At 47.5% G+C, this 12,794-nt stretch overlaps 1 protein-coding gene across 5 annotated transcripts in view; it reads right to left on the reverse strand.

The window, feature by feature from the left end:
• Positions 1-3,370: 3,370 nt before the first annotated feature.
• The window catches only part of LOC102924132 (histo-blood group ABO system transferase 1), a 66,488-nt gene continuing 57,064 nt past the window's right edge, over positions 3,371-12,794 (reverse strand). For all 5 annotated transcript variants that reach the window (XM_076569171.1, XM_076569172.1, XM_076569170.1 and 2 more), the window contains 3 exons: positions 11,943-11,978; positions 11,308-11,442; positions 3,371-5,207 (listed from right to left, as the gene is read on the reverse strand). In XM_076569171.1, coding sequence (XP_076425286.1) covers positions 4,520-5,207; positions 11,308-11,442; positions 11,943-11,978 — 859 coding nt within the window. In that variant the 3' untranslated portion in view covers positions 3,371-4,519. The remainder of the gene's footprint in view (positions 5,208-11,307; positions 11,443-11,942; positions 11,979-12,794) is intronic.

A 12,794-nucleotide genomic window follows, 5' to 3' on the forward strand; every position in this document is an offset into this window, starting at 1 on the left:
GTCTGCCTTTCTCTGTCTCTCTCTGTCTCTCTCTTTCACACAAACACACACACACACACACACACGCACACGCACACGCACACAAGCACAAGCACAAGCACACAAGCACAAGCACAAGCACACACGCGCACACATACACACCAAAATGAAACAATAGGAAATGCTTGAGTTAAAATGGACAAATCCCTGAACACCCACATCATCAATTCTGGCAAGGAAGGGAGTAACCTTCACCCTTGAGGGAGTGCAAAATGCTGCAGTCACCAAGGGAAATGATGGCAGCATCTCACAAAACAGAACACTCTTAACCACCCCCTCCCCAACCCACCCATCTCACTCAAGGCAAGAACTGAAGTTGTAGATCCATGAGGAGACTTCACACAAATGCTCATTTCTGCCATCATCTCTAACCGGGGAGAATCGAAATGCCCTTCAGTAAGGGAATCACCAGATTAGATGGACTGCCACCTCCATGCATAGAATGTGTGTCAGCAACCAGAGCAACTGGTCAGAGCAGATGGGATGGGGATTCAGTTCAAACCCCAGGGACCATCCTGTCAACTGGATCTGTACTGCTGTACTCACAGGGTCTTAGGCGGGAAGGCAGATGGAACATGCATGTTGCCTCAGCACAGCTTCCTGGCTCTGCCATCATAGTACAGTCAGGTAGGGGTGACCAATGAAGGAAGATGGGGTAAGCTTGTATGACACCCTTCTCTATATCAGGAATTCAATTTCCCTGGACTCTGTTACTTGGCTTTCATTTTTTTATTCTATTATTTTTTATATATTTTGAGACCAGGTCACATGTAGCTTAGAGTGTCCTTAAACTTGGTAAGAAGCTGAGGGTGATCTTGAGCTACTGATTCTCCTGCCTCCCACCCCCTAGGTGCTGTGATTACAGGTTTGTGTGCTCTAGATCTATCTTGACAACATTTTAAGGTTGTTTGTTTGTATATTGTTCTCTCTCTCTCTCTCTCTCTCTCTCTCTCTCTCTCTCTCACACACACACACACACACACACACACACACACACACACACACACACACACACGTGGTCCTATGAGCACAGGCTTGAGGGAAGGAGGCAGGACACCACAAAAAGCCAGGAGTCTCAGGAACAGGATAGTGGAGTTGACAAGGGACCTTGGTCATGTCCCCACTGATAGCATCCATGTGGAGACATTTTGGTTCTTCTCAAATGGAGCTGGGAACTTGTATGGAGTTTGGAGGAACAGGCAAAAGGAGGGCACCTAGAAAACCCCTAACAGAAAGGAGCATTCTCCTTTTTCCATCTTAATATTCGGATCTGTACCTTACTTTAACCATTCCCTTAAAGACTCCCAACTCTCAGCTTCCAGCATCACATAGCCAGAGACCAACCCTGAGTGAGAATGAAGACAGAGGTGTGTTGAAGAGGACATGCACAAGCTCCGAGGAGGTTGTGGGGCCCCTCCGAGTCTCCAGCATTGTCTCAACCACTCCCCCAAGAAATACCCACACACACACCCTTTTTTAACTGCCATAGTCTCTGAAGTTAAATGATTCTCTTGTCAAGGAACTCTGTCTACACTCTATATCTTATCATTTTGGAGATGCTTCACAAAGTGCCCAGAATTCAGGAAATTTTCCAACCACAAAAGAGAAGGTAATACACCATACTCTACTTTGCATGTTGTTGGAGAATGCTTTCAGTGCCTCACAAACACACAAAGAATCAAAATCAACCTCTAAAGACAATTTCTTATTGCAAAAAGGTGCTCCACCATATAGTGAGTGAGCAAGCACACCAGACAGGATGTTCACTTGTTTTTAACACATGTCATTACTAGGCCCTATCCCGTGATGGGAGCTAGACCTCAGAATCTGTTGTGATTGGCTAATTTATAATTGCTGAAAAAGGGAAGGCTATGATAGGAAGTCAAGTCTCAGGAGTGACCAGGGCTTGGCAGAGAGCATATACAAGGAGTGTCAAATGGGGGAGGTTAATGGACTATTGGACATTGGTGGTTTATTTATCTTTGATAGAGGAAAAAAAAAATCTTGCCAAGTGTGGCGACAGTCAGAGGGAGGCAGATCTCTATGAGTTCTAGGCCATTCTGGTCTAGTAGCAAATTTCAGACCAACAGGATACATAGGGATCCTGTCACAGAAAAAACAAAATTCTCACAATGTGAGAAATGGAAAACCAGCCACAGACACAAAAGACTTCAGGGCCCAGTCTTTTTGGGGCAAGAAAAAATTTTGGAGCAAGATAAATGGGTTTTAAAACAATTAAGATCCTCAGAGCTAGGTGTAGTGACATGCTTATAATCCCAGCACTCTGAAGGTAGAGGCAGGAGGATCAGGAGTGGAAGGCTATCCTTGGCCACATAAGAAGGCTGAAAAACCAGCTGGAGCTACTAAAGAGCTACTAAAGATTCAGCCTCAATTAAAAAAAAAATATTCACCAGCACCATCCCTAAAAAAAAAAAAAAACCATAAAATTTGAGGCTGGGAACTGAGTTTGATTCCAAAGTTGCAAAAGAAAAAAAAAGTAACCACCTTTTATTTATTTATTTTTTTAAGGTAGCAAACATTTACCATGTCTGTTAGCTTCTGTGAGTCAGGCATGTGGGAGCAGCTTGCCTGAGTGTTCAGGATCTTGAAAGAGATTGCAGAATGTTAGGTGGTGTTGTAGTGATCTGAAAGCTTAACCAAGGCTGGTGGATCCTCCATGGATCCCCCATATAGCTGACAGCTTGGTGCAGGCTGTTAGAGGGATGACTCAACTCCTCCTCATAGGCCCTTTTCCACAAGGCTTACTCAATGTCCTCCTGGGTTTGTGATTTAGCTTTAGGAGTCATATACTATCATCTCTCTAGTATCCTTTCCCCTGCATATTGTGGGAAGGGACGATGTAAGAAACAAATGCCAGGTAAGGATTCTGAGATGCTGTGTTTAGAACTCAGGGCCTTGTGCATACTACATGGATACTGTCCCATTGAGCTACATGTATGTGGAACATTTTAAGTAGTCTCTATCATCATTAACATTAAGGACAAATATTTGGTCTTTTGTAAAGTGAGGTGGAGTCATGTTTCTGATACTGGAGAAAATGATAAGTTATCAGATTGATAGACAAGCAGCTATAGAGTATTGGTAGTTAATGTAAATACGAGAGTCAGGCTGTCTGGGCTGGAGTGGTGTGATTCTACTCCTGGCTCTGACTCATTAGCAGTAAAATGGGGATGAAAGTAGTATCCACTTTATATTGCTAAAATGGGATTTAAAAAAGCATAAGCTCCTCAGAACAACTTCCCATGCCTATTGCCATGATTCATGGTTATTGGCTCTTTGACATGGGTGTATGAGGCTGGAGTCAGATGAATGAAGGACTGTAGGTAGATTCTTTATTCAGAAGACGGCATTTACATGTCAGCCCTTGGTGCTTCAGTCTGTTCTTCTAGTTCACCTGTGTAAACCAGACCATTTTCTTCTCTCCGTCTGTGGGGGGATGGGGGTGGGAGGAGCAGAGGACAATTTGCAGGAGTTTTTCATGACAGGGTTTCTCTGTGTAGTTTTTGGTACCTGTCCTGGATCTTGTTCTGTAGACCAGGCTGGCCTCGAACTCACAGAGATCCGCCTGCCTCTGCCTCCAGAATGTACCTGGACAAATGCTTTTATGTGACAAGGTCCCATGTACCTCAGGCTTGCCTGTACTCCTGGTCCTCCTGCTTCCAGCTTCCAAATACTGAGATGCCTGCAGCATCACACCTGGCAAAAATTGACTGGATCCTTAACTCTGTCATGTCCGAAGAGAGAATATAATTAGACTCAATTTCTGCAGGTGTTAAAGCAGAAATTGAGTGACCTGCCAAACAACCTTTATATTGGAAATTTCAAATGGAAACTAGAGTATAATGACAATGTAGTGGACCTAACACTCAGCAAGTTCAGTCATGTGTCTCTAGGAGAGAGCCCGGACTTCAGTGGCAGCATGTCTGACTAGCACCCATGAGGCCCTGGGTTCAATCCTAAGTACCTCAAAAAAGAAAAGGAAAATGAAAAACCTCCTATATCATCTAGAAATACATTTATTCCCAGAATGGATAACTAGCTATTTACAAATGAACCAAAAATGAGCAAAGGTGCTGGTCTGCCAACTTGGGCTGAACAGGAGGAGCTAAGCACCTCTGAGGCCTGCAGGCTGTGACTCTCCCTGCCCTCCTGCCTATTCCTAAGGGCACTGGCCATCTGTCATGCCTCCCAGCAGAGGAAGGCACATGCCTGTGTGAGTTTGCTCAGGCCCTCAGGTAACTGCATGACAGAGTTTCCCCATGTTCTGGAGGCTCTGGCTACCATTTCCCTGAAGAGGAGATTAGGGACACAGTGGGAGATGAAGGCGGCTGCCACTCCAGGGGCTCAGTGTGTGGTGAGCCAAGTGATACTGGGTGCTGGACTCGGAGTGGGATACAGGGTGACACTTCAGAAATGGAGTGCCCCTGGAATAGGTCTGGCCTCCCCAACAGGAATTCAGCTATCGGTTCCTGATTGCCTGATGGTTCTTGGGTACAGCCACATATCTCAGCTTCTTCATGATGGACGGCCAGCCCATCTTCTGGTCCCACACATACTCTGGGGACAGCACCTTTGTAGGCTTGTGGTATAGCAGGTACTTGTTCAGATGGCTCTCATCATGCCACACAGCCTCTATGCCATTGGCCTTGTCCTGCACCATAGCCTCATGACAGGCCTTGGTGAGATGGTGCACCTCCAACACTGACCCCCCAAAGAAGCCCCCTGCATAGTAAAAGTCACCCTCATCCCGGGGGATGTAGGCCTGGGACTGTGGTCTCCGCTCATAGGTAAAGGCCTCTCGGCTGCTACTGTAGAAGCCAGGATGCAGGGTACCAAAGAGTGCTGAGAGAATCTCCACACCCACATGGTCACTGAACTTCATGTCCACATCTGCACACACCAGGTAATCCACCTCATGCAGAAAGCGTCGCTCTGAGAAGTGGCTGATCATCTCCATCCTGTGCATGGACACATCCTGCCAGCGGGTGTAGTTGCGCACAGTTAGAACCACCAGCTTCCGTCCTGTACCCAGGGGCACCAGCGGCACGTCAGCTGGACGGTCAGTGAAGACATAGTAGGTGACCTTGTGCCCCACCATGAAGTGCTGCTCTGCCGTCTCCAGGAACAGCTTCAGGAACACTACATACCTGTGAGGGAGGACAAAGGGGTATGGAGAGCCTTAGTGCAGCTAGGTCAAGACTTGCCAGGGCAGGCCCAGGCTGCAGAATCCATGGCTACCTGGAGGCTTGAAGCGGCAGCATCCCCACTGCACGGCTGTGCTGACCAGTCTGCAGGCTGTACCTCACCTCACCCTCCTTTGCTGCAGAAGGGAGCAACATCAGCACCACATCTTAGCAAGGAACGCTGAGGTAGAGGCCTGGAAGGTTTCAGCCAGGCAGCGGGGATGACTTCAGGCCTGGAGTTCCAGCCAGATGCCCTGCAGGTATCTCTTGTCTTGGCAACCCCTCAGCAGGCCACCTCTCCATGAGTCTGTCATCCTCCCCACCCCCCCAATAATGACAGCTCCATCCCAAGACATTCCACACCTCACACCCTTGAATTGTCCTGGGCAGAGCCTGTGCTCACAGGGCCCCACTTGCTAAACCCTGGTGGAACTGGATGGATCTGTAAGGGCCTGGGATCTGCACCCCTCCTTTGTGGCACTTTCCAGGGCCTTGTCTCAGGAAAGGAAGGGGTCTCTATATCCCAGACCTTCCTCATCAGAAGCTTGAAGGTGCTGTGGACAACCACTCAGTAACTCAATCATGTCTCTAAGAGTCTTCCCCCATGTACTCCACCAGAGCAAGAATCAGTCTCACAGAGCAGGCAGGGAACGGGAGACAAGAACCCTAGAAAGAAAGCCAAGCCTAAGCCAACCCCTCTGGTCCAGGGGCAAAAAGCTTCTATCTTAGAGTTTTTATTGTTGTGAAGAGACACCATGCCCATGGCAACTCTTATAAGGGAAAATGTTTAACTGAGGTGGCAGCTTACAGTCTCAGAGGTTCAGTCCATTATCATCATAGTGAGGAGCATGGCAGGCAGACTTGGTACCGGAGCTGAGAGTCCTACAACAGGGAGTCAACTGAGACACTGAGAGGTATTCTGGGCATAGGAAGCTTCAGAGCCCACCCCACAGTGACACACTTCTTCCAACAAGACCATAGCCACTAGCCATACCCGCTAACAGTGCCACTCACTTTAGGGGTTATTGTTTTTCAAACCACCACATTCCACTTCCTGACCTATCACAATCTCAAACTTGTTTCAAAGTCCAAAGTCTCTTCTGAGATTCACAACAGTCTCTTAACTGTCGTCTCCTATAAAATCAAAATTAAAAAAAAAAAAACAGATCACATATTTCTAACATATAATGGCACAGTTTATATATTACCATTCCAAACCATAGAGAAGAGAGACTAGTGAGGAAATACCAGACCAAAGCAAGACTGAAAAGCAGCTAGGCAAACTCTAAACTCTATAGCTTCATGTCTGATGTCAAAATGCTCTTCAGATCTCCAATTCAGTTCAGCTTTGTTCAACTTCTTTCTTCTGGACTGCTTCCACTCCATTTTAGCAGCTCTCCTCAGCAGGTATCATACTACTCTGGCATCTCGAACATCTTGTGTTCTCCAAGACAATCCAGGCTTCAACTTCACAGCTTCACAAAATGGCCTCCCTACTAGGCCTTCATTCAGGGACACCCTTGGCACATGCCTGGCCTCAGGGGCTTTCTTTAGGTGAAGAGGCAAATTCCATAATCTGTTTTTTCTATCCTTAGCTCTAAAGCCAGAATCACACGGCCAAAGCTGCCAAGTTCTGCTGACTACTGGGGCTGGAACATGGCCCCCTCATTCAACTACAACTTCACCAGCTTTCTGTCCTTTACTGCCTAAACTTGGCTGTCCTGAAACTAGATCTCTAGACCAGGCTGGCCCCAAACTCAGAGATCTGACAGCCTCTGCCTCCCCAGTGCTAAGATTAAGAGCATGCACCACCACACCTGGCTCTAAGCTTTTCTTTAGTTTCTTTCCACAAGTTGGAAACTTAGCTGAGTGGGACCTTGTCCTGAGGTTACCACTCCCTTTTCTACATTTCTTAATCTGTTTACCTCCTTGAACAAGAAGCTTAGCTCCATTCCACTTCCTGGTGCTCCTTTTCTCCTCAAATTGTACATTTTGTACTTTTGCTTTCTCAGCTTGCGCCTTTTCATTATATATCTTCATTATAGTTAACACCAACAACAATACAATAGAGTCTATACTAAGCTGTTTTGAGATTTCCTCTGCCAATGGAATTAATCCAAAATTCTTTACTTTAGCCTCAGGCAGACTCTTGGACAAGGGCAAAAGGCAGCTGCTTCACCAAAATATCACAAAAACAGCCTCTAGGCCACATACTCACATTCGTCTCCTCTGAACATCTTGATCCCCACAGTTCATCAAATCACATTCAGCACCATGGTCTTCCATGCTCCTAATAGTGTGGCTCACTAAGCAGCAGTTAAAGCATTCCACTGCTCTCCTAACCCAAACTCCCCAAGTCCATGTTACTCCAAGCTGAAGCATGGTCAGGCCTATCACAGCAATACCCCAGTCCCTCCCACCAATGTTTGTCCTAGTTATGGTTTTTACTGCTGTGAAGAGACACCATGACCATAGCGACTCATAAAGGAAAATGGTTAATTGAGGTGGCAGCTTCCAGTTTCAGAGGTTCTGTCCATTAGCATCATGGTGGGGAGCATGGCAGGCAGACCTGGTGCTGGAACCGAGAGTCCTACATCTTGCAGGTAACAGAAAGTCAACTGAGCCACTTGGTGGTGTCCCAAGCATAGGAGACCTCAAAGCCTACTATCACAGTGACACACTTCCTCCAACAAGGCCACACCTACTCCAACAAAGCCACAGCTGCTAATAGTGCCACTCACTTTAGGGACCATTTTCTTTCAAACCACCCCAGCTTCTATGTCATCTCAAAGCCCAAGAAGTTTTCACCTACTTCAGGGCTGCTCCTCCATTCCTGGCCACTATGTGCCCCCATCATGGGAGCAGGGATCCCCATCACATGGCACATGTGTCAAGCCTCCCCACTTCAATGTCAGAAACAGGCTGTTTTCCCATGGGGCTCCCAGCTAGTTCCTTCAGAGGCCTTCTTCCCACAGGCAGAGCACCTACCCACACCTGGCAGGGCTCTTGTTCATGTACCCAGCAGCACCCAGACAAGGTAGTGTTTGTGTTTTGTTACTGTGAAGTCCTTTGTCCACAGGAGTTCCAGGCATTCTCAAGATGCCTAAGATCCCTCCAGCTGAGCCCCAAACCCCTTTCAAGTCTGATTGGTACAAAGGCCTCAGAGCTATCCTTGGATCTCACCCAGAGCTGCAGGGAAGGACACCCCCCCCACACTTCTCATAGGCAGGCAGCACAAATCTCTCAGCCCCCCACAGCCTTCCACACTGTAATGCTTCCCTGTTCTGCTCCCCACAGGCTTCCACAGGGCAAGTTTCTGGTCTGTGGCCTAGAGTCAGCCTGAGCCAGAGTCTCAAGGCTTCATGGGTCTGCTACTCCCTGCCCCAGGGCTGAGGTTAAAGATTTGACCCAACCCTTGCTGTCCACCTTGTCCTCCATCTGAAGACACATCTGTTGTGGAATATCACTCTAACGATGCAAATATCTGCTACATTTGTTTATGATGCCTTTGTTGAATTATGTAAGATTTGTTACATGTGTTACCTTGCCTGCCTAAGGCACAGATTGGTCTAATAAAAAGCTGAGCAGCCAATAGCGAGGCAGAAGAAGGATAAGTGGGGCTGATGGGCAGAGAGAATAAATAGGAGAGAATAATAGGAGGAAGAGAGAACTAGGAAGAAAGAGAGGGGCATGCCCAGAGCCAGGAGCCAGGCAACAGGACAGTAAGATATACAGAAAGAAAGGTTAAAAATGCTCCATGGCAAAAATGTAGATAAAGACAAACAGATTAAAATAAGAGGTAAACTAAGGTTGAACATTATTCAAAACTAATAATAAGTCTCTGTGTCATGATTTGAGAGCTGGTTGGTGTGAAGGGGACCCAAAATAGCTTGACCACACAGCAGCCATGACAGGCTTAGGAGCCTAGACACAGCTTCTGTGACACGCTTACTGGCAGGGAACACCCAGATCCAGTAAAAGCCTTAAGCTGATACCACCCAGGGATCTACCCAGGGGTGAGGAAGTACCTGACATCCCACACATTCCAACCATTAGATAAGGTGGCCAGATGTCCTTGAGTCTAGCACACACCTATTTTTTTGTTTTATAGATACCCCAAACAATTATCAGCCAATCAGGGTCCTGGACCCTGGAAATCTCCTCACCCCAACTTCTCCTATGATAAAAACTCTGCCCCACCTGAGCTCAGGGCTCTCTGCTCTCACCACGGTGTCGGACAGACAGAGGGACCAAGCTCTGGAGCTTGAAATAAAGGCTCTTTGCTTTTACATGTGGGATTTGGTCTCCGTGGTGGTCTTTTGGGGGTTCACGTGATCTGGGCATAACAGTTGGTAGTCCAAAAGAGAAAGCCTGGGACACACATCAGTGGCTCTGTTGGCATTCTGACCCTTACTAGCAGCCCTGGGGATGAGTATACACACCTGAAGAGTGTGTGTGCTGAGGGATGCAAGTGGCACGTGGCTAGGAGCCCAGAGGGAACGGCAGCTTGTCTGGGGCTCTGGCAGGTGGCAGAGCTGGTTTCATTCACCTGTGAGCCCAGCAGATATCAGGAAGGCAGCAAAGTGGACCAACCCCACCCCTGCTGCATCCTAGATACAAGCATGGAGCGGTTGTGCCTGGCCTCCAGCTTGACCATTGTATGTGTGCACATGTGCTGCAAGCCGCAGGAAAACGTAATGGAATTCAGCTGCTATCACAAAAGTTACTTCTCCAAAGTCAGGCCGTGGCTTAAGAAGTCTTGGTGATATTTTAGCTTTTGTATGTATATTAGCTGGTTCCTACAGTGATTTTCTTGTAATGCTATGCGTGCTTCCAAGAACTCCTAACAGTGTATTTATCTAAAATGCCTATCAAGCATCCAAGGCCAAATGAAACACCTGTCTCCTAGGTCAGGAGGATAGATTTATTTCTCTTGCAATTTAGGGTGAGACCCTCTTTCCTTACAGCCTTACTAACAGATTCCTAATTTCTTGCCTAAACACTTCTAGGAATGTAGATTTAGATGCACATAAATTCCCTTCTTGATATACTAACCGATCATTAGCTCTCTATTGACCACTCCCCTTTTGGGCTGTAAAAGAAAGCCTGGTGGTCACTGCATGAGCAAAATTCTTATCTGCCTTTATGACCCCATAAGAATTCAAGCCTGGTGACCTTGCTCTGTGAGAGGATTGCTACTGCTTGGGTTTATAACTGGATTCCTGAGAGACTTAGAGAGAATTGAGAGAATAAGGAGATGAAGAGGAGGAGAGAGAGAGGAAAAAAGAGAACAGAAGAACTAGATGAGTAAGAACTGGAGAGGAATGGACTAGATGGAAAGAACTAAATTTAAGGGCTAAAAGAGAGTACTAGAGGAACAAGATGGAAGATGAGGAAGAGCCAGATGAAGAAGAACAAGATGAGGAAGAAGGAGATGGGAGAGGAGCTAAGACAGGAAAGAACTAGATGGATGAGAACCTAGATGGGGCAGAACTAAGATGAGAGAATTAAGATAGAACTTAGAGGGGACAGTAGATAAATACAGAGATAATTAAACAGAAAGGAACTAGGTTTGAGTACAGAACTGTAGCTGTATAGAAGAATAAAGTAGACGGACAAAGAGCTTGGTGTACTTAGATTCATTTCCCGAAAATAGTTTTCGCCACTCATAGTTTCCCTTCTGAGTCCCTGGGAAGTATATTATTAAGGCTGGTCCTTTATATTATACAAGACATAAGTGCATGTGTGTGCATGCCTATTGTACATATCCATGTTTACTTGTCTGTATGCCTGTGTGGAGGCCAGAAGTTGACTTCAGTTTTCTTCTTCTATCATTCCTATTTGTTCTTTGGACAGGATCCCTTCTCTGACTCTGAAGCTCACTGTTTGGCTATGCTGCCCAGAAAGCTGCCTGGTCCACTTGTGTCTCCCCTCCACCCACAGTGCTGGGATGACAGGGGCATGCCACCATGCACAGCCTTCACATGGGTGTTAGGGATCAAACTCAGGTCCTCTGAAGCAAGTGCTTTACCCACTAGCCGTCTCTCCAGCACCCACTGCTTACTTTTTGATGGCAAACACCGTCAGTCCAATTGTGGTGTTGCGAAGCCTGAACTGCTCATTCAGTATGTCGATGTTGAAGGTCCCCTCCCAGATGATGGGAGCCAGCCAAGGGGTCAGGACAAGAACATCTTTCCTACTACATGGGGACAAAGCCACAGACAACACATGACCAAACATGCCTGCAGGAACCCTTCTCAGATTCCACACCCTCAGCTGCCCTAGGGCTGCCCACCCTCCCCAGTGGGGCCTGGCCAATCAGCAGCAGCTCTCACTGACTACGGCCACCCCACTCCACCAAGCATTAAAACAACTGAGTTATTACAGCCACTGCAGCCACCACATCTCTGCAAACTGATGACAGAGACAGGAAACAAGGAGCAGATCCCAGACGGGAAATGACAGACAGGAGATGCTCCGGGCTCCAGACCTGAGTCAGACAACCCTCGGACTCTGACAGGGTTGTGAAGTGAGGGCAACGAGAATCATAATCAGGTCTTTGGTTTTTTCTGGGTTTGGTTTCTCCAGTGCTGGAGACCGGCCCAGCTCTCAGGTATGCTGCTGAACTGTCCCCACTGCAAGCAAATCCTCCTTTAGTGCCTTTACGGCACTTCCCATGCACTGACCAAATCTACTCACCTGGGTGTTAGCACCTGTGGCTGGGCATAGGCCATCCTGCAAAAAGACAACACCAGAACTCAAGGTGACAGGAAGGTCCCTGGAATGCATGTCACTGGCAGATCTGCAGCAGGCAAACAGACCCACACCAGCAGTGGCAACCAAGCCACTGTGTACGTCCATGACCCTGGGAGCAGAGGATGGGCCGAAGCAGGAGATCACAGTCTCACTTGACATAAGGTAGGGAGAGGAAATCATGACATCCCTCCCCTTACTTAACGCTGGGAAATCTAAGGACTACTTTAATGCACAAGCTGGATGAGAATGAACATGTCTGTCCCTGGTAGATGGCGACCATCTGACCTGGGCCTGCAGCCTGCCTTGGTTTTCTCCTTAGCTGGTGGCACACAGAGTCCTGGCTCTCTGTCTCTTTCAGTGACCAGCCCCAACATCAGTGTGAAGTTCCCCCAAAAGGTCAGGCCCCAAGGGACAAGAGCCACTTCTGTTATAAGCTGCGTTCTAAGACGGCCTGGGGAGCAGAGAGCAAGGCTGGAGAGACGCTCAGCGGCCAGAGCACTGGCTACTCTTGCAGAGCAACGGGATTCCGTTTCCAGCACCCGCATGGAGACCCACAACTGTCTGGAACTCCAGTTCCAGGGGACCTGAGGGCCTTTTCTGGACTCTCTGGGCACAGGCATGAATGTGGTACACAGACATACATGCAGGCAAAACACTCATACACATAAAAAAATACATGTTTTTGTTTGTTTGTTTTTTTTGAGACAGGGTATCTCTCTGTAGCTTTGCGCCTTTCCTGGAAATCCCTTTGGAGACCAGGCTGGCCTGGAACACACAGAGATCCACCTGGCTCTG

This window comes from Peromyscus maniculatus, chromosome 4, assembly GCF_049852395.1.
Source record: "Peromyscus maniculatus bairdii isolate BWxNUB_F1_BW_parent chromosome 4, HU_Pman_BW_mat_3.1, whole genome shotgun sequence".
NCBI classification, from domain to species: domain Eukaryota; kingdom Metazoa; phylum Chordata; class Mammalia; order Rodentia; family Cricetidae; genus Peromyscus; species Peromyscus maniculatus.